Source organism: Diorhabda carinulata, chromosome 5 (genome assembly GCF_026250575.1).
Source record: "Diorhabda carinulata isolate Delta chromosome 5, icDioCari1.1, whole genome shotgun sequence".
NCBI lineage: Eukaryota > Metazoa > Arthropoda > Insecta > Coleoptera > Chrysomelidae > Diorhabda > Diorhabda carinulata.
In genome coordinates, this window is record NC_079464.1 from 25,808,279 (window position 1) to 25,828,971 (window position 20,693).

The 20,693-nt window shown below is 30.5% G+C and overlaps 2 protein-coding genes across 2 annotated transcripts in view; one reads left to right on the forward strand and one right to left on the reverse strand.

The window, feature by feature from the left end:
- Positions 1-11,979, reverse strand: LOC130894578 (ADP-ribosylation factor GTPase-activating protein 1). Its single transcript, XM_057801479.1, has 8 exons — positions 11,339-11,979; positions 10,995-11,276; positions 10,639-10,892; positions 8,801-8,915; positions 8,358-8,480; positions 8,114-8,173; positions 7,636-7,823; positions 1-5,702 (listed from the first exon to the last, which is right to left on the reverse strand). The coding sequence occupies exons 1-8, from the start codon at positions 11,396-11,398 to the stop codon at positions 5,456-5,458; spliced, it is 1,329 nt and encodes a 442-aa protein (XP_057657462.1). The 5' UTR covers positions 11,399-11,979; the 3' UTR covers positions 1-5,455.
- Positions 11,974-20,693, forward strand: part of LOC130894576 (cyclic AMP-dependent transcription factor ATF-6 alpha) — a 14,162-nt gene continuing 5,442 nt past the window's right edge. Inside the window, exons 1-2 of the mRNA XM_057801476.1 lie at positions 11,974-12,263; positions 13,133-13,986. Of these exons, the coding sequence (XP_057657459.1) occupies positions 12,179-12,263; positions 13,133-13,986 (939 nt within the window). The 5' untranslated portion in view covers positions 11,974-12,178. The remainder of the gene's footprint in view (positions 12,264-13,132; positions 13,987-20,693) is intronic.

The window sequence follows — 20,693 nt, forward strand, 5'->3', positions numbered from 1 at the left end:
TTCAATTAAATAGTTTTAATTGTTAATGCAACATGGAAGATACGGACATTGAATTATATAAATAATCACTAAATTTCAAACATCTAATAATGTAATCATATGTAATGTACACTATTCACCAATTACAATTCCATATTTAATTACTAATGTACATGGTATATTTATATCCAAGGCTGTCATATATCTATGTTGATTAAAAAACCTCACAAGCCATCAATCATGTTTATGTACAGTTTCAAACTGGTGTTTTAATACAGAAAATGATTTAACGCGTGCTGTGTAGTGTCCGGTAGGTACACAGACACCCTGACATTTCATATAAAAAATGAACAGTGAATTTTATTTTTCTAGTGGTTGATTATACAATAATTGATATACCTGACAAAATACTATTGAACATGTCCAATAATATGTTGTGGTGTTCCAGCTTGAACTCCCTCAAAGATGAGCAACGTTCTGGTCGACCTACTGAAGTTGATGATGACCAAATCAAAGTAATAATTGAAGAAAGGTTGCGAAGAGGCTACTTGTATCTCACACAACAGTTGAAAAATACTTAAAATGTCTTGGGCTAGTTAAGAAGCTTGATATTTGGGTACCTCATGAATTCAAAGAAATTCATTTATGCTATTATTGAGAATTGAAAATTAAAAAGAAAAATAAGCTCCCCTTAAGCAAGATCTAGCTACGTAGCCATCATTTAGAAATGATAAGTCGGTCAATTATTGGTTTGTACAATTTTTCACTTGAAAATTTTCTCATTTTTATGTACCTTAAAAATATACATTTCACGCCCAAATATTTCTATAATTAATAATAGTACTGTAAATAATGATGTGAATAGTTTGACTAGATCTATCTCCAGAGCTCTATTGGAAGCTTGGGTCCAACAATTGGATAAACAGATACCATCCAAATACATGTTTCAAAGCAAGAACCAGAAGAAACGTGCAAAATGTTGAGGTACTTTACAAGAAAAAAATTAGAAAAATAATCACTTGAGAGTATAGATTTTGGAATTAAAAAAGTTCTATATCTTTGCTTCAATTTTTAAAATATAGTTAAAGATCACAAAATTGAACACTTTGACGACCAAGTCATTTCTGTTAATATTTTCCTATTGACCAAACATTGTTTTTCCATTCAAAAGCTGCAATCAGATATTACTTAGTAGTACTTTTTAGTGCGTTATCGAAATTCAGTTTTTTTGTAAAAATTTTTCATGGAATATTGTATCGGTAGATAATTTATCAGATGATCCTGATTTTATCGTCAATGAAGATCCTTTATCTTCGTCCTCAGAACATAGAGGTTCAAATACAGCCGTAAAAGACAGAAAAAAACGACGTTTTCTAAACCGTCAACCTCTGCTATTATTACCACTACTTCTGGAGATGAAGAAATGGAAGAGAATGAGTTGGTGGTTGAACCTTTCAATATTCAGTGGCGATACATTGCCATCACATGAAATTTGATTTCGAAACAATCCCTGAATCGTGAAAAAAGGTTAGTTCCATAGAAATAGAAAGTGCTGTAGGGGATGTTATCAGAAATACAAGAACAACGAAATATCGAAAAACCAGGTTAAAAAAGTGGTAACATTTTGTAGGGACTGTAATGAAGGAGTTCTGTTTGACTTGCTTTGACAAGTTTAATAAAAATTGATAAACTTGATGTAATGTAAAGTTTTTTTCATTGAATAAATTTTAGACTAAACAATAGCAAATTAGCTTCCATGAATTGTTTTTTGGAATAGAATAAAGGTAAGCTCAACCTAAGGTGATAATTATATTCATAAGAACCATAGCAGTAGTTGTAAGGTAATTTTATTTTACAACGACGTCTGTATTCCTGGAACAAAATTGAGGGTTTCACTAGAGGACCTATGTGTCCATTGTGGTTCCCTTGGTAAGTTTCTCAGCGGGCCTATGTGTTAAGGTTCACTGAATATTTACCGCAAACAATAGTTTATACTTAAAAACTATAAGAAATTAGTACAGATGGTGAAGACAGTCGTAGATATACTATAGGATCCAAAATACTAGAAATGACAATATAGTCTACATTACAAGTTGAAAACCGTGAAAAATATAATGAAGAATATGAAAAAATGTACGATATTTCATTTCATCTAAAATGATTTATAAAAAAAACGTATTAAGACAGTTTTTTAGTTCTTAAAATAAATTAACAAATAAGAACTTTTAAGAGAAAATACTTGAAGAAGAAATCTCCAATAAAAGAATTTTTCTTCTGAAACTCTATCTCAATTATTTATATTGTTTCTTATAATGTTTCCTCAGACAGAGGTAAGGACTCAGAACATACTCGGTAAGAATTTACAATCTGGCGCATGTGCATTCATCCTTTTTGTGATATTTACCACGAAATAACCTCTAACCTAGGTGGTTTTCTACGTAATTGTATTTAAAAAACGTGGTAGTTGACTTTATACTTACAAATATCAAGAATAAACTTTCGGCCATTTTATTCTCCTAGTTAGTTTTGAATTAAAATTATAACTTTATTGTTCATAAATCGTTCGTGGAGGAATGTATGTTCAGAACATATTCTGAACAAAGCATGCGCATTTGACACGTCCAGAACATATTCAGAATACATTCGGAATGTGTCCAAGCTATTGTTACTAAAAAAAATTTTTTTTCTTTATTGGTTACAATATTAGAATAAGTTTTTATGATATTCAATGTAGTCATGGATCCTGTAAAATGCTGTCAAGTAACAATAGCATTTAAGTTAATATTTATTTAATACTATTTTACGGAATATAACATCAGATACCGCATTCCTAAATTGGAGTTAAATTAAATAATTCAAATAGTTTTAAAAATTGAAACTCTTTCTCACACAATTTTCAACTTGTGAATTATACTAATACCCTTTCCTTTAAGATTATCATGATATGATACAAAACTATTTATATTTTTCACTTTGTTCAATTACTAAAATATTAAATAAGTTGGAAATAATTGTTTAAAAACAACAAATTCTTTAAGCCTAAAACATTCAAGAATCGATATCCGAGAATATTCTTAGAATTTAACAATCAATTTTGTTTATGTCCTTTTTGTTGTTATAGGCTTCCAAAGGTCATACTTTTCTCAACCATGTTTCAAAGTAGTTCAATACTTTAATATTTTTATTAATACTGAACACCCGGTTCACTGTCACTACACCACCATTCACAATTAAACTGTTTCATAATATTTTGAAAGTTATCGACTTTAGAGACTGAAGGTAAATTAAAACTTTATATGTTCTAGTTAGATATTAAATTTTCTTTGCCAACTACCCTTCTCCCATGGAACAAAATTTCATATCTTTATCAGAATTTTTATAGGTATGTGAATATTTTTGATAGAAATAATACTGGAGCAAAGGTAGATGATTTCATCTAAGAATTGAAGTCCAAATTTTTAACAATAAAATTCGTGAGTGGAATGAAATTTTAGAGAAATTAGTAATTGAATATATGTTAGAATTTGATATAATTAGAGAAAACACTGCTACATGTAAGTATATCCTGATTGATTCTTTTAGTTTAGTTCACCCTATGTTTGGTTATCAAACGCGATTCAGACAGTATAATAACAAGCGTTGTTGTACTGACAGTAAACAATATGAATGTCAACAACCGTTCCAGAAGTTCCAACTTAATTCTGATTAAAACATTAATTACACAACCCAACAAAAAAAATTCGTTCTATGTCTTCAAGTTTATATTATGATTTTTCGGTTAATTATATACAAAAAGTTTGCTTTTGTGAAAGTTATAGAAATAATACTCATTTTCAATATTTTTTTTAATTTCAATTAGTTATAATATATTTAAAAATACTGCGAGATCAGAGTAGGGTGCCTCCAGATGGCTCTCGAGTGTTAACAACGATCAGATGTTTTATGCATGTCTAGAAAATGTTAAAATGTCATCGCAAAGGTATAAATGTACATTTTGTTTTATATGTGGTCAATTTATTAAAGTTCAAGACATAAAATATGAACTAAAGACATCTCACGTTCTCTGTGAAGCCTACGAAGCATATTTTGACTGTCCTGTTTGGAATCAAGACATCATGGGCTCCACATCTTGCTTGTAGTTATTGTTGAAGATGTTTAGAAGGTGAGCACTAAAAAAAGTAGCTCATCTCTTAGTTCAACAGTAGTAATTCTGGAATTTTAACCTACATCAGAACCACCAAAACACCATTTTATAACTACAGAAGATTTTAACGACTTGAATTTGCCAAAAAATAAAGCGAACCGTTTAAAACGGCGGGATTTATTTGCTGATGTGAATATCACAGATCAGCGAACTAGGCATTAAACGTTCTCAACGTTTTTTATCAAACAAGATTGACTTTGTTTTTGTAACGAAATAAAAGGTATGTTCGAAGAAATCGGCATACCTTGTATTCCTAACGAATGGCGTTTATTCATTGACAGCTGTACAAAAAGCTTTAAAGCTGTTTTATTGCACAACGGAAATAAATTCCCATCTATTCCAATTGCTGATTCAGTACATTTAAAAGAAAATTATGAAAGTGTTAAAATTTTGCTTAAATCAGTAAATTATGACTAGTATAACTAGCAGCTGATTGGATTTTTGATAGGACTACAATGTGGATGTATAAAGTATCCTTATTACCTATGCTTATGGGATAACTTGGCGGATGCTAAGCACTGTACTGGTCATGGCCAGTAAGAAAAGAATTTTGTGTCTGAAAACAAAACGTAAAATATGATTCAATTGTTGAAGCGGAAAAAGTATTAATGCACATTTAGCTAGGCTTAATGGAATAATTTGGTAAAAAACTCGATAAACCTCAGATAACTTCTGCATACTTGAAAAAATTTTTTTTTCCAAGTTATCAGAAGCAAAGGTTGAAGCTATCGTTTTTGTTGGTCCACAAATGAGAATAATTTAAAAATTATATGGGACTGTATTCAAAAGAACAAGGAGAACGTTTTCATCAGGGCATTATGAACTCTGAACAGCGTTATAAAAGCCAATAAATGAAAAAGTGAAAGTGTATACTTTTCAAGTGTTTTTCACTTTTTTGTAAGCTATTTTGATAGTAAAGCTTGATAAAAATTACAAATATATTTATTTGAATGTTTTTATCTTCAATTAAACATTAAAACCACAAATTTTGAAAAATAATCGTTTAGTCAGTATCTTAAATACAAAAGCAAACTATTGTATGTTATATAATTGTTTTTGCATAATTACGACCTAAACTATCGAAATTTTATATATTGGAGTCAAAGTCAAATTTTGTGTTGACATGTGTTATAGATGAATCAATCAAAATGTTGAAAACTGTCTAAATATATTGTAATAAAATTTTTTAGAATATCTAGAGAAAATTTCTGGCATGGGAGTTAATTCATCATACTCTAGTGAAATTGTTATAAGCTATCCCCACCATAATTTTTATTTATTCAAACTTTCCCACAATTCATCATCTCCCCATTTATCTGTCCAATTATTTGTAATCTCATTTTCTTTCGTTTTTTTATCTTTTTTACTACTTCTGACACATTTTTCTTCTACAGGTGATATAGTAGCACTGTTAGAAGAATAATTTTTCAAATCTGACTGATAACTATCATGATCTTCATTCTGATAACCCGTCCATTCGCCATCCCAATTTTGATTGGGAGATTTGGGACTTGACGCCCTAAAACAAGTAGAAAAAATAAATATATATTTTGCAATATTTGAGTTGAATCTTCCTACATTTCAACCAGGTTTGTTAAACCATCTATCACTTTTTTCAGTGAAATACATACAATTCAGTATATAGAAAAATCGTTTCTCAAATTATGGTGCATTCCACAGAGAGGAAGCATTTATATAAATGGAACAGCACCATAGATTGAAAATAAAATCACACAACTTCTTTAAATTTGAATCTGTGTTAGAGATGTCCACTAGAGTTTATTTTGAGCTTGAATTTTTTTTACGTATTTAGATCTCAAGACAGCAAGTGTAGAAAATCCAATTTTGTAAAGATGCTGTCAAAAGCTCAGCCCATAAGTTTTCTTACTAAAAAGAGTTAATGTTTGTAGTCAAATTAAATTTACATGTTTTCCTTGCAGCTAAAGGAACAGTATATCAAGTTTTTTCAAAAATATTGAATGCTGGTTGCCCTCTTCACAATTTTATGATTCTGATGAAATTAGATGCTACAATATCTACTGTCGAAATCATATTTAAACCAAAACGATTTGGAGCTTCACTTCCCGATATATAAAGCAGTAAGCTCGGGTGCAAATAGCGAAACAATTTATCTATTGCAAACTAATTTAATAAATTTTCACTTAATTTAGAACCCTGACAGAATCTTATGTAACAAATCAAAATGAGGAATCATTACAGGAGTAAAGCTGAAATTCAAATATAATTAATAATATTTTTTGACTACTTGAAGATGTCTATGTACAAGCCTCGTCATCCTAAAGTTATTATTTGGAAAATTTTTTGATATTACATCTACTTGTAAGGTTGGCAATTAAGTATTTTCGCTTTTTACTGATAGAGAGGATTGTCATAAAACTGTTCGAGAGGTTTCGAAGAAGCTACATGTATCGCATAGAACAATTGAAAAACACGAATTGAAAGAAATTAATTTAACACATAGAATCAATATTTGCAATATGCACTTAAAAAAAAATGTAACTGAACCTTTCTTGAAAAGAATCATCACTGGTGATGAAAAATGGTTCCTGTTCAGTAACATAGTTTGAAAACGATCATGGAGCAAATACAATGAACCAGCACAAACCACATCAAAAGCTAAAAAAACAACAAAAAAGCTCATGCTGTCACTTTGATGGGGTTACAAAAGTGTGGTGATTTTTGAGCTACTTCCAAGGAGCCAAACAATCAATTCTGATGTTTACTGTTAACAATTCATGAAACTGGATGAAGCAATCAAAGAAAAACGGCCAGAATTGTCAAATTGGCCGGGAAGTGAGACCACATTTCCCATACAGCTCTGATCTGGCACCATTTGATAATCATTTATTTCGAAGTTTGCAGAATTTTTTGAATGGTCAAACTTTCACAAATGACGATGACTTTCAATCGCGCCTGGTTCATTTTTTTTGCTGATAAGGACCAGAAATTTTAGGAACGCAGAGACATGAAGCTGAAAGAAAGATGGCAAAATGTCATTAGCAAAATGGAAAATACATAATTGATTAAAAACTTTCTTTGTTTTTTTATAAACTACAAAACCGAATTTACTTCGTCGCCAATCCAATAAATTACATATATAATATAATAAAAAGGTCGAGAAGCTTGGATAAGTAGTGCAAACTTTCTTATGGTCCCTAGAATAGACATAATCCCCTAGTATAATTTGAGAACGCCTGGATTAAGGTATAATGACTATGGTGTCTCAATATTTCATTCATCCATTCACAACTAGAACCTGTTATTTGCTTAGATTTAAAAATTGATATATTGTTAGCTCAATGACTACTATCAACAGATAAGATATTCCAAAGAAAACTAATTTGCCCCTAGTGAATGTCAATCACTGGGCATGGATTTTTAGATCATTACCATACCAACCAGATATTCTCTGTAACATAGCAGTGACTTACTTAGAACCTTGTTGGCTAGCATAACTCCAATCTTCTTCTCTAACGTAACCATTTCCTTGACTGTACAAAGAAGATTTTTCACTAGGTGAATAATTATTACCAGCAACTTGACCATAACCACCACCACTGTTGTTTTCATTACCTAAATTGCTAACTTCTTTCCATCCTTTCCTACCTAATTCGCCCATCTATAATTAAAAGAATAAAAACATTAAAAAAACTCTTAGCTCGGGAGAAATTAATTACCCTCCTGAGTGAAAGGGGGTGTTAACTAAATTAAAGATGTATGCTAATAATTCATGTGTTGTAACAATATTTTGTGAAAATTTTGCTTTATTTTAATCAAAATAAGAAATAAATTTGATGAGAGTGAATCTGAATTATGGAGAAAATATGTTTTTTTTTATTGTAAATGAAACAGTGAGGCACCAATTTCAAATTTCACATGGTTTAATTTTCAAGTAATAAAATACATTACCTTATTTGCTAAACTAGAAACTTGGCAACCAACTTCATTTAACAGAGTTCCTTCTCTAACCTAATAATCGCAACAAAACAAAAATAATTAAACAAAAATAAAAACAGTTTACCAACATGATTAGCGATCATAATTTCTCAAAACTTTTATTAGATAATTTAGATTCAAATATTTTTAGCAAACAACCAAAAAATCATAAACTAAGACAATATAAAAAAATAGAATAAAAAGCAACAAAACAAACCTTTTCCCCTACATGAGAACTAACTTCAACTACCTTCTGACTTGCCAATCCTCCATATTTAACTGCATTTTCTGATGCTTTGCTTGCTAATTTTGTTGCTGAAGATGATAGAAAAGACCATCCCTGAAATAATGGTTGAGCTTACAGTGGAGATTTCATTAACCACACTAAAAGTTGTTGAGTATTCAGATAATTAAGTGAGTGAAGCAGTTAATGACAGGTAATTCCTAGATAATTATTTGCCATTTGAGGGTACAAAGTTATTTCACCGCAATTGGTAATATAGATAATCTTGAATGAATATTGGAAGATTCATGAAAATGAATGATCAATATATTGTTAATAATCTAGTCATAATATCAAGGAGACATAATTTTTGGTTTGATAATACAATTTTCTGAGTCACTTTTATTTAATATAACAGCCTACTGAGTGTTACTTACACTGGCTAAAGAAGATATAGCTGTATCGACGAATTCTTGGGATTGGCTCCTTGGGGGAGGTTCCATTGTGTAACCAAATCCACTATATTTACCACCTTGACTTGGTGGAAGATCACTAGAATTTCGATTAGAAAAATTGAATAGTTAAATTTATGCATTAAACTATTGTAGAACTAAAGATAATTTAAAATTTTATTATACATATAAAAACTATACTCAATGATATAAGAGGTGTTACATCCTAAAAAATAATTTTTTGCCTTTTCTCTTAAGAGATTATGACAATAATATCAATTTGATAACTAGGGACGTAGGTAGAATATATGACACCTTTGGCGAATAATTCCACCCCCACTAGAAGATTTACCCCCAGCAAGAGTGGGATCCTGAAGATTTTTGTGATTTTAGATGCAAAGTGCTAAGTTGTGAGTGCTTTTCTCAAGTTTTATTCAAATTTCTCATAGAAACTTTTAGATAGCATAGCTGCCGATTGAGCGCTAAAATTTCGGTCACGACAAATGATGATTTAAGCCTTAAAAATGTCAATTAACTTACGTTGGCATCAGAGCATTATTATATTCTTGGTTGTAACATAGCATTTTAAGAAGTTAAATTTGAATTACTTGTTCATTCATATTGGAACTGGATATGGAAAGTCATTTAGGCTTACAGACTTTACTGACAATGGAATGAAAACAGTGCTCTGAAGTATGACAATCTTAATTTCACTACTTGAAAAGCACTTGGTAAAAACATTATATAGACAATACCAAACAGGTGCATTCTACTATTGCTTGGTTGCAAAAAGACAGCCAGACAGGAGCACTGCAAACTATAACAGCCAATTTGACCGAAAAGTCCCCATTAGTCATGAACTGGTTGGACCAGAATATTTCCAACACACAACAAAACAAACATATTAGAAATTAATTTGAGTTATTTAATCAATAGCGTTCATACATCATATTTTTACTCTTTACCTTTGTTATAAATTCACCAATTTTTTTGTATTTGCATTTTTGAAAACAGGCAATTTCGCGCCCCTATGTGTTCTGCGCCCTTGGCAGGGGTCCCTACTACCAATGCTTAGCTACATCCCTGATGATAACAAAAACAAATTATATTGTAAATAATTGTGAGTTTTTCTACTAATGTTAATTGCAACAAAATGTCTCAAGTTTAATTTTGTCAAAATACTCACCATCTTAGAGAATTAGATGAAGGTAGAATTGTGACCTATTTTAATGTTTGTCTATCCTTTCTCAAAATTGCTTGTTAGCTGTACTGCCATGATCAAACTTATGGTAGTATAGTGACAGAAGAAGGTAGTGGAACTGGTTAACTATAGTGTACCATAGAATGTCAAGAAAGACACTTCAAAGCACAAGTTCAATAATATTGTTTTACTGCTATGTTGACCAATAATTTGGAAAGGAAGGTAGACCTGTTACTATGAGTACACTATATCACATGTAAGTATTCTTTCCATACTGTCCTTGATTAGTTCTTCCTTTGACTGTATACTGCAGTTGTCAATATTTAAGCTGGTGCAGAGAATGGCTGCACTGTAAGCATAATATGGTGGACATAGAAGGGTAAAAGTAATTATTTGAGGGGCTATTGCTAATCAATACTTGTGTTTACACCAAGAACTATGTAAACTGAGTGTTATATTTATTATATCCTACAAACCACTTCACTGCCTTACCTAAGTGAAATTTCATGCAAATGTTATCATATCAAAAAATCAAAGTTGATAAATTATTTCTTCAGGTTTAACACTTCTAATGTCAGTGAGTATATACACTTATACTAAAATTGAATTATATTGGTGCTACCTTGGTCTTGTAGCATTCTCCATCTGTTTTCGTGAAAAGAAGGCTTCTTTGTGGTCTTTAATATCTTGAGAATTCATATTTTGATAACTACTTTCATAATCATAAGATGAGGATGGATAAGAATTAACAGGAGAACTGTAATTCGACTTAGAGCTAGATTGTTGAGAATAATTAATTCCAATTAAGCTACTTGTGTAATTTTGAGCTGGTGATTTCTTTTCATCCCACGGCTGGTGTTGAGCTAATGTAGAAATCTAAATATTGAAAATTATAACAATCAATTCATTTCATCAATTAGAAAAGAAATTCCAGTAATTCTAAGTTAAATTCACTTTGATCTAAATGAATGCACTTACTTTGTCCCTATATAATGCTGCAGCTTTAGTATTGTACTTTTGTTGAAGAGTCATATCTTCATCCCAATCTGGCTGTGCTTCAAAGAATATCCTGGCATTTCTGTTGCCTCCAACTTTCATCTTTTCCAGTTCTATATCTTTCCATTTATCCATTGTGACCGAGCGCACAAAAGATAAATGTACTCCAAGTCCTCTATGTTTACCTGAACATTCTAAACAAATCCATATTCCATATGTGACAGATACCCATTGGGGATTGAGGGTACCACATTCAAAACATTTCTAATAGGGTAGAACTTATTTAGTGATTTTAGAAACCTTAAATAATAAAGTATCAAACTTACGTTATTCTCATTATTGGGCTTTAATTCTTGTAAAACACGACGTGTTCTTGGACTGGCCATTACAATTTTCTAAGAATTTAGTATTTACATACAAAATTTCATTGAGACGAAAAGCAATATGATAATATGATGATGATTTTCATTGACTGACTAAAAATATGAAACTTTTAGTTTCCAATAAGAGAATAATTCCTCTACGTGTCAACGTTAATTAACCCTTCTTTTTAATCTTCTTCTTCTTCTTCGTGATATTAGAAAGGCCTTATCTGCTAGAATAGTTAGGCCTATTTGAGTTGATTTCTTCTTTAGAATATAAAGATATATGTCAGTCATAAAATTCGCTAAAGTTGTTTAACCGGAATTACTATGTTTTACAAATAAAATTTACAAAAATGTCTATAGTATTATCAGTATTAGTGCTTTTCGGAAGCAGTGAATCTGGATCAGGTAGATTACTATCCGATCCTAATCCAGAACGCGATCTTGAACAAAATTTCCAAACGTCCTGTTTCGTTTTCCCAATTGAATATTTCTCTCTATCTATAATATTAACTCTATGGTTTCTACACAACTCTCATGCTGCTGAGCCTTCCTAAAAATGTCTATTCCGTTATAGAAGAAGATAATCTGTTGACAGACTTCTTTATTTTTGTAAAGAAGAAAATGTTGATGTCATTGCTCTCACTATATTATGTTACTATTTTAAGCTAATAAATGATCATGTTTGTTTGAGTGCATGTATTGTAGTCGTCATCAAACGCATATATGTTATTCGCGGCGTGAAACATGAGGTTAGAAGTGGATTGATCGGCATTGTTAGTGGTTTATAATTGATTAAAAATGTTAACGACGGACGAATTAATGCTAGAGGACTATGTATTTAAAAGTTCTCCAGAATCTTGTAGTGATCATTCATACTCTACAGGTAAATTACTCATTAATTTCGGCAATTTCTAAAAATTCAACAACCTTGAGAAAACTCTTTTTCTTTAAATCAATTAGTTGAATATTATTCCAATTATGTAAATAACTTTGTTAGATTTATTTACACAATTGGAATAATTAGAGTATTCCCATTTGTTACATATTTCAATAAATGACTATAGCAGGAATGAGTACTTCAAAAGTACTTGACGGCAACGATTCTAATTATACAAATACATGTGAACTATAATTTGCAATAAAATTCATAATGTAATGTAAAAAGTCTTTGAAAATATTATCAGGAATCAATTTAAAATGGGAATGAGAATGATACAACGACTTTTTATTTTCTTTTGAGCGTTATTTAATTTTTAATTGAAATATTTAGAAGAAATTATGGTACTGTTCTAATCCATGTATTCTATTCATGTGATTTTTTTATTTATTGGTAATTTTTATTGAACACACTATTTACTACTGCTACTACATCAACACCACTCACCTTTATATTGTCAGATCTGCATTTTAATAACCAAGTTATCATTGTCTTCAGAGACATTCTTTGCATCTGTAAGTAGTTAGCCTCTAATACACTATTTATAAGAGTTACAATAAAACTCATAATTACACTGTCTGATTTGTGTTTCAATGTCCAAGTGATAGTTGATGATTATTGCACTATTGAAACAAATTTTCTGAAGTGTGATTATGAGTGTTGGTGTAATCGTAGTTAACCGTTAATTACTCATTTGTAAAAATGAAATTGAACGTTTTTTCTTCTATTACTCTCATTGTTTATATACAGTTTCATGTCTATATTACAGAAACAAATACTCATATAATATGTAAAACTATACTTTTATTTTTTAGATTGTATGGATTTCACTTCAGACGGAGACTTCCTTTCACAGTTGTCAGCAGATTTAGACATACCTCTTTTGTTAAACCAAGGACAAGATGAGCTCAGCATACTCAATTCTCTATTATATGATAAGAGTCCAGAGGAGATTTTATCAGAAACTGCTTCCCCTCCGTATGCACCAGATGAAGATATATCCAATGAAATTTCAGAGTTGCAAAATATGGATTTCTCAAAGTTTGGACCAGAATATTTTCCAAATGTTCACTCAGACATTAAAATTGAACCTGGTAGCCCCAAATCCAGTAAATCAAGCTCCCCTGTGTCACCAGAACCTATCATTGATGAAATAATTGTGAAAACTCCTCCTAAATCTCCTATTATCATTAATGCAGTGAATGAAATGCCAAATAATGTCATATTTGCCCAACCTGTTAAATTATTATCACAAAATTTACCTCAAAAACATATACCAATAGTACCAAAAGCACCATATACCACCCTTCCTGTCAATAAAAATAATGTAGTTGTTATAAATACAGATACAAAACCTGTGGTTACACAGACTTCTAACGTAGTTTTAGTTGAAAATTTAGGGGTACCAAAAATATCTGTGCCTAATGTTCCAGTAACTACTGTCACTAACCTAGCTAAGTCTGTGACTGTGCCTTCAGTAGTTATAGATACAAATTCCAAGTTTACTTTGGCTGGTAGAAACATAGACCCAAAAATTTTGAAGAGGCAGCAGAGGAAGATAAAAAACAGAGAATCTGCAAGTTTATCTAGGAAAAAAAAGAAGGATTATGTTACTTCATTAGAGGAACAAGTTAAAGAACTGACTGCTGAAAATAAGAGACTGCAAGCAGTAAGTATTTTTTTTCTAATTTTGTTTAAACTTCTAGTTTCCTTATAACTTTCCAAGTGTGGGATGAAAGTTTTGGCCCCTCTTGTACCCATTTCTGTATGTTCTTCCTCAATTTTATTTTTGATCTAATTCCATTATTTCATCTCCTTTGTTTTTTAAAAGAGTTTCCTGTCTCGCATTATTTTTCTAGTTGATCTCTCTGTCTTCAGCTGCATTCTGTTAATTTGTTCTGTTATTGATTCTTGTTTGATTACAATATAATGTCTTTGTTATTTATCTTGTCCCACTCAGTCTAATCTTTTCTTCTAATTGGTCAATTGTATTATTCATATTTCTAAAATAAATGCTAGCGAGTACGAAAATATGAACAATGAAGAAACTTTATATTTGTTTCCAGAAAGAATTGCAGTATTTTCAAAAACAGAATTATTTGAAACTAGAAATAAAAACTTTGGTTAATGTTACCAGGATTTAGTCATCGAAGAAGATCTCATTTCTGTTTTTTTTTTATTTGTTTTGTGGAATTATTTGTTGTTGATTAGACCATTACTTTTCTCATTTATTTATTCACAAGGTGATCCAAAGTTATTTATATACATTAATTTCTAGAGCCGATAAGACTTTCAATAGAGTGTATAATTTAATTTAATTTTTCATAGCTAAATAAGATATATATGATCCTTCAAGAAAGGATTTGAGAACCAAATGATTTTAATTAGAACTCATATTTTCTAAGTAATTATAATATATTAAGGTAATTAATTTAATGTCAGTTCCAAACCAACCAATATAAATATGGGGTCCTTTGTGGAGGTTGTTAAGAAAATTGTTTGAAAGGTGCTCTTGTAATAATTCGATGGATATCACTGTTTTAGATTTAATCAAACTCGGAGGTCTTATACATGAAATTAATTATCCCAATGTCTCATAATAAAACTAAGTATGAAAACTTCATAATCAAAACTGTTTGAGGAGAGTTATATGGAAAAACGGGGCTCTTAAGATATTAGAGGCCTGTAGACTGGGTAGTATATATTCAATTAAACAATTTATTCTTAAAAACATTTACACGGTATTAATTAAAAAAATTTATGAGAATTTAGAAGAAAGGGAGACTTTAAGTCATAAAAAAGAATATATTGTTGATATACTTGGATCAAAATGATTAATATCTATTATTTTAACCTAAAACAAATATTTTGAATGTCTATGTCTAGTACAAATAAATTCTGTTTATCCTAAGATAAATTTGTATAATTTAAACATTTTATTTCAATATTTACAGTCAAACAAATTGTATGTAAGCATTATTTACCATATGGATTTTTACAGAAATATGTGTATTTTAGAAAAGGGTTCTGAGCATTTTATCCTGTAACTTCGCAGCATTATTTGAGCCGTTTATTTTGAAAGAGGCCTGACTCTATTTAACTTCAAATCGAAATATTTAAAGGTTTGTTTTCCAATGAATTTAAAAATATAGGGATAGTCATACTACTTGAGGGTGTTCAATTATATTATTTCTATTAAAATAGTGGCAATTGTTAAGTGAATAGTGTAAATTATGGTATGGTGATTATAATGATTCACCTTTTGAGATAACCAAAAAGACTTTATTTAATTTGACGTGATTTATATGTAACAAAACGGTTATGTATGAAAGAAAACCAATGTATCTGGTTGTATTTAGTTAGTGGAATTTAAATGAAAAAAAAATAATTAGATTATGTTATATCTGAAATGTTTATATTGGATAATCAGATTTTTTATACTACTCTCTACTATCTTTAAACTAAATTATTTTATGAATATGCTACATACTAATCTACCTCAAATTTTGACAATAATCGATCTAATGATTTTTATGAAATTATTGACAATTGAATTTTTAAATAAAAAGATAACATATTCCTGTCAAGTAGGTAAATATTCTTAAGATGATAAAATATTGAGATAAAATACACAAAATAATGAAATTCAATGAATTATGTTGGTTTACAAAGTATTTACTTCATTTAAAAAAATATAAATAAAATAATTAATAACTCAAAAAGTATGCATTTTTCGAAAAAAGTTTCTAGACAAAAGTATATTAAAATTATACGTAGATTTCAAAAATGTAATAATATACAGAGTGTTTCATTTAAAATAACAAAGTTATAGTCGATTTCCGGTAGAACTGGAATTCGACCATCTTTGAAAATATTTTAGTTAAAAAGATCGTATCCGAAAACCCAAACGTAGAAATTTTCATGATTCTACTATAAGCATTTTGCCATGTACAGATAGTTTTAATTCGTCGTGGGTCACCCTGTATAGTTGATTTAACTCACCTTTTGTTCATAGAGGCTCCACAAACTAAAGTTCAACCACAATATAAAACACTTGTTGAATGTTTGGTAGCCAAAAAATCAGTGGTGCCAACGGTACATCCGGTTCCAATTACATTAAGTGCCTCTGGTGTCACTTGGATCAACCGTTTTTAAGTACTGAACATTTTCTCAAAAACTAGGTAAAGATACGAGGGTAAAAATCACCCCAATTGACGGTATTATTCGTAATATCAATAAAAATTAAGGGACTTAAGTAAAATTACAAAAAAGGAAAAAATGCAACCATAAATGTTAAAATGTTTGTTGTTGAATTTAATAAAAAAATAACATTTGATTACGTATTTTATTATGAAGCCCGTTCTCATAATGTTCAAAAAAAACTATATTTCACTTTATATTTATCAAAAAAAATGTCCAGTACTGATTTAAGATGCAAATAATAATTATGATTAAATTAAAAAATTTTAATAATTAGTTATTTCTTAATTAATAAAACTTTTAGATAAATACTTTTATATGAAATCAATTATCAGTTTTTTTTTAAAGTCTTACATCAAATGTCAAATAATTCAATAAACTGAAACTATTTATGAGGCAAAACAACAAAAGACTTTATTTTCTTAATTTTTAAATAGCGGGACTCTTAACAGTAATAATTCAATTTTTAAACTCTTAATTGAATTTGGAGTGAAGCAAAAATAGTGTTTCATATATTCAAAACACTAATTTTAATATTTCTATAATTACTTCAAAAACATTATGTTAACAACCTTCACATAAAATACAACGTTATCATACGTTTATGGCAAACAACTGTTTTGAATTCTGCACTTATTGAAATTATCAGTTTTACGAGGTATACATTATTCAATATTTTGTTTATTTGAAAAAGTACCAAACATTTTTCTATAACAATGATGTTTTATCGTAACCCCACTATTTTCTATTATACAGGGTGGCGCAATAGAACGTGCATATTGCATCATAGTTCCACTCGTGGAGTTTTAGTAGCCATGAGTTACTTCGACGGAAAGTGTCGCGCTTTTTGTTTTCGCACGTTTTACGAGAACGGTCGTATTGACAAGGCGACTGTATTGACTCAAATTTAATTAAAATATGGGTTAAGCGTTTTGAAGAGACCGGTTCCACGTTTAAACTACCACCAAAAGGTCGTCTAAGAACGTCTAGGACCACAAACAATATTGATACAGACGAGGCTTTAAACTTGTTGAATCTTAAACTGCATTTTTATAAGCTCCAGTTAATACAGGAATTAAAAGATACCGACTTTGGAGAAAGGTTAACATTTTCTGAAGACATACTTAGTCGATTTTCCACTTTTGACAACATCCTCTTTTCAGATGAGGCTCATTGTCATTTAAATGGTTTCGTAAACCGACAAAATTGTCGTTATTGGACCGAAAAAAAAATCAAAAATGATAAAACCACTGCCTAGTCCGAAAGTAACAGTGTGGGCAGCAAACTCAAGCAAAGGAATTATTGGCCCTTTCATCTTTGAAGATTCACGAGGATGAAACATCACCGTTAACACCGACCGCTATGTTGCGATGTTGAAGGGATATTTGACTCCAGAACTTGCTAGATCAAGAATAGCGAATACGAGAACTTGGTTCCAACAATACGGAGTGACCTGTCAAATGATTCTGTGACGGTTGTGAGACAGATTTTTCCTGCAAGACTAATTTCCAAAAGAGGTGATATCCCTTGGTCCCCACATAGTCCTGACTTGACGCCACCTCAAACATTAAGTCTACATGAACCATTAGTCAGCTAAAGGAAAATATCCGCCAGGAAATGGCAGAAATCACCTCAGATTTATTGACAATAGTTTTCACAAATCTGCGTTCGCGTTTACAGGAGTTCCGTCATTTAGATGATGTTATTTTTAGAAATAAACTTCATTTAATTACCTAATCATCATATCTTTTGTTTCATAAATACCTTATGTATTAATTTTTTTTAGCCTATACTTAATAAATGCACGCTCTATTGCGCCACCCTGTGCAATCTTTTATATGTAGCTTATGCATCTTTTTATAGCTTGAAGCTAGAGAACGTCGAGTTATTGATTGTTACAACAAACTACCTTGTGCTGTAATTTATCTGCATTCAACTTATTTGATCTAGTTATTGCCATATTTTATAGAAAACATGTGTTTAGATGTAATGTAATATAGGGGCGGATACAGCGGTGGATTTACACTAGGGGCAGTCGGGGCAAGTGCTGCCCTGGTACTGAAAGTGAATTTTTTTTTTCATTCTTATCAACATTGCCCAATATAATTAATTAACTCCATTAGTTCATAATTTTCCGTTTAACAGATAATTCAAGAAATTCAATTCATCTATTACGAGGATATATTGAAAAATTCTTAGCCTACTATAGAACCAAACAAAATTTCAATCTCAAAATATTTTATTACTCAACATATTCTCCTCTTAATTGGATACACTCATTACAGCGAACCTGCAACGTCTCTAGACCTTTCAAAAAAAATGTTTCTTCTTGCTCTACAAACCAGACCTCCGCAGCTTTTATTACCTCTTCGTTGGAAGAAAATTTATGACCTTTTAAACTTTTTTTCGGCTGAGGAAAGAGATTATAGTCGGACGGAGCTAAATCTGGTGAATAAGGAGGGTGTTCTAGTAATTCAAACCCTAAATCACGAATTTTTTGCATGGCAACATGAGATTTGTGTGCAGGGGCGTTGTCCTGCAAAAACAAAACACCTTTGGATTGTTTTCCGCGTCTTTTCTCTTTAATTTTTTTTCCGGTGCCCAGGAGCAGCATTAAATTTAAATCCGTCCCTGGGCGGATATGTGACATTCTACAGGAGGAGGAATAGGTTTTCAATAAATTAAATTTGATTGAACATTTTTCGTTGCGTTAATTTTTTAATCACATTTCTAATGTTAACATTCTCTGTAGGAAAGATTCCTACTTTATGCTTGCATTTTTTCTACATTTTCAAGGCTTTTTCCGTTATATTTCCAATTTGATAAAAATGTTATTCAAACAAAACTGATAATTATATATAGACGAAATTATTTTATATGAATTGCAATCCACAATTTTTGCATTAACGGAAAACGATATTAAAAAATTAATAATAGATATTTATCATTAAACCTTGAAACACTAATCTAATCACATTGCACTAGAAAAACACAAGCACCTGTAGTACGCCAAAAATATTTCTTTGAGTGGATACTATACACTATGTTCATTTGAAATTGATTTTAATCACCAATTACAATAAATAAAAAAATACGAAATAGGTCAGTTTCTAAGTGGAAGTATATTGAGATTAAATATATTAGATATTTTTTCAATTTTCAATTCAATAGCTTCCAAAATTTTTAATTCTACGACATATTTGTTTAGCTAGTAGACTAGTTAGTCACTTCCAGTACTGCACTTTGTATGAAGTACTGCATTAGATAATTGTTCTGTGGTTCCAATTCCTTCTGGCTTTTCTTTTGTTTTACTTCTGATATTACTGTTATAGTCCGAAAGTCCCACTTTATTTCAAGTTTTTCGATTGTGCAATATCCCATGATAATATATTCGAACGATACAACAGGATTTCTATTAATAGTGTACTTGAATTTTTTAAAAAGTGTTTTTCTGTTTTTTTATTTAGTTCTTAATTTTGAATAAAATATTCAATCAAAAGTAAAAAAATAATATCTAAATATGTAATTGAAAATCGTAAAAATAACAAATTTTTAACTACATAAGAAAACGATTCTCATTGTTTTTCAGTTATGTAGGTTTAATAAAATCATTGAGTTGTTGTCTGCTTGATGATCACGAGGTTATCGTTGCCGGAAACGTAGCATGCTCTGTTATAATACAGTTTTCATTTATATATGTATGTACATAAAGATTTGAGATCTCTGCAACCCAAAGAATCTGTTGTGTCCCCCTTTCTTGCTATGAACCCAGTGTTTACAGTTGATCCATCAATCCCACTCCTTTTCAATAGTCTTGAATGCGGGATGGCTTTAATTGCTAGAGATCTTCGTCTTCTATTTCAAGCGCTCCCAGGTGTAGTGCTCCGGAGTTCCTTAGTTTTTCATATTTCGAAAGAATGTGGATAGAGGTTTCGCCCTCTGTGCAACAAAATCTGCACACCGCATTATCTACTGGGTCTAGAGTCTTCAAGTGTTTTTTGAGGCGACAGTGTCCCGATACAGCTCCTGTTAGTATTCGTAGATTCTTCTTACTTAGGTTGATACATTCAGCAGATCTACTCTGGTTATAGTTTCCCAGAAGAATATTTTCCTGTCTCAGCCCCTGTAGGTTGTCCTTTTCCAGAGCCTTTTCAATTATTCGGTAGCTATACCACA

Coding starts and splice junctions, on each gene's coding strand:
- LOC130894578 (XM_057801479.1), bottom strand. CDS start 11,398: ATGGCCAGTCCAAGAACACGTCGTGTTTTACAAGAATTAAAGCCCAAT. Junction 11,277..11,338: donor AGCCCAATAATGAGAATAAC/GTAAGTTTGATA, acceptor CTACCCTATTAG/AAATGTTTTGAATGTGGTAC. Junction 7,824..8,113: donor TTTCTAGTTTAGCAAATAAG/GTAATGTATTTT, acceptor TTTTAATTATAG/ATGGGCGAATTAGGTAGGAA.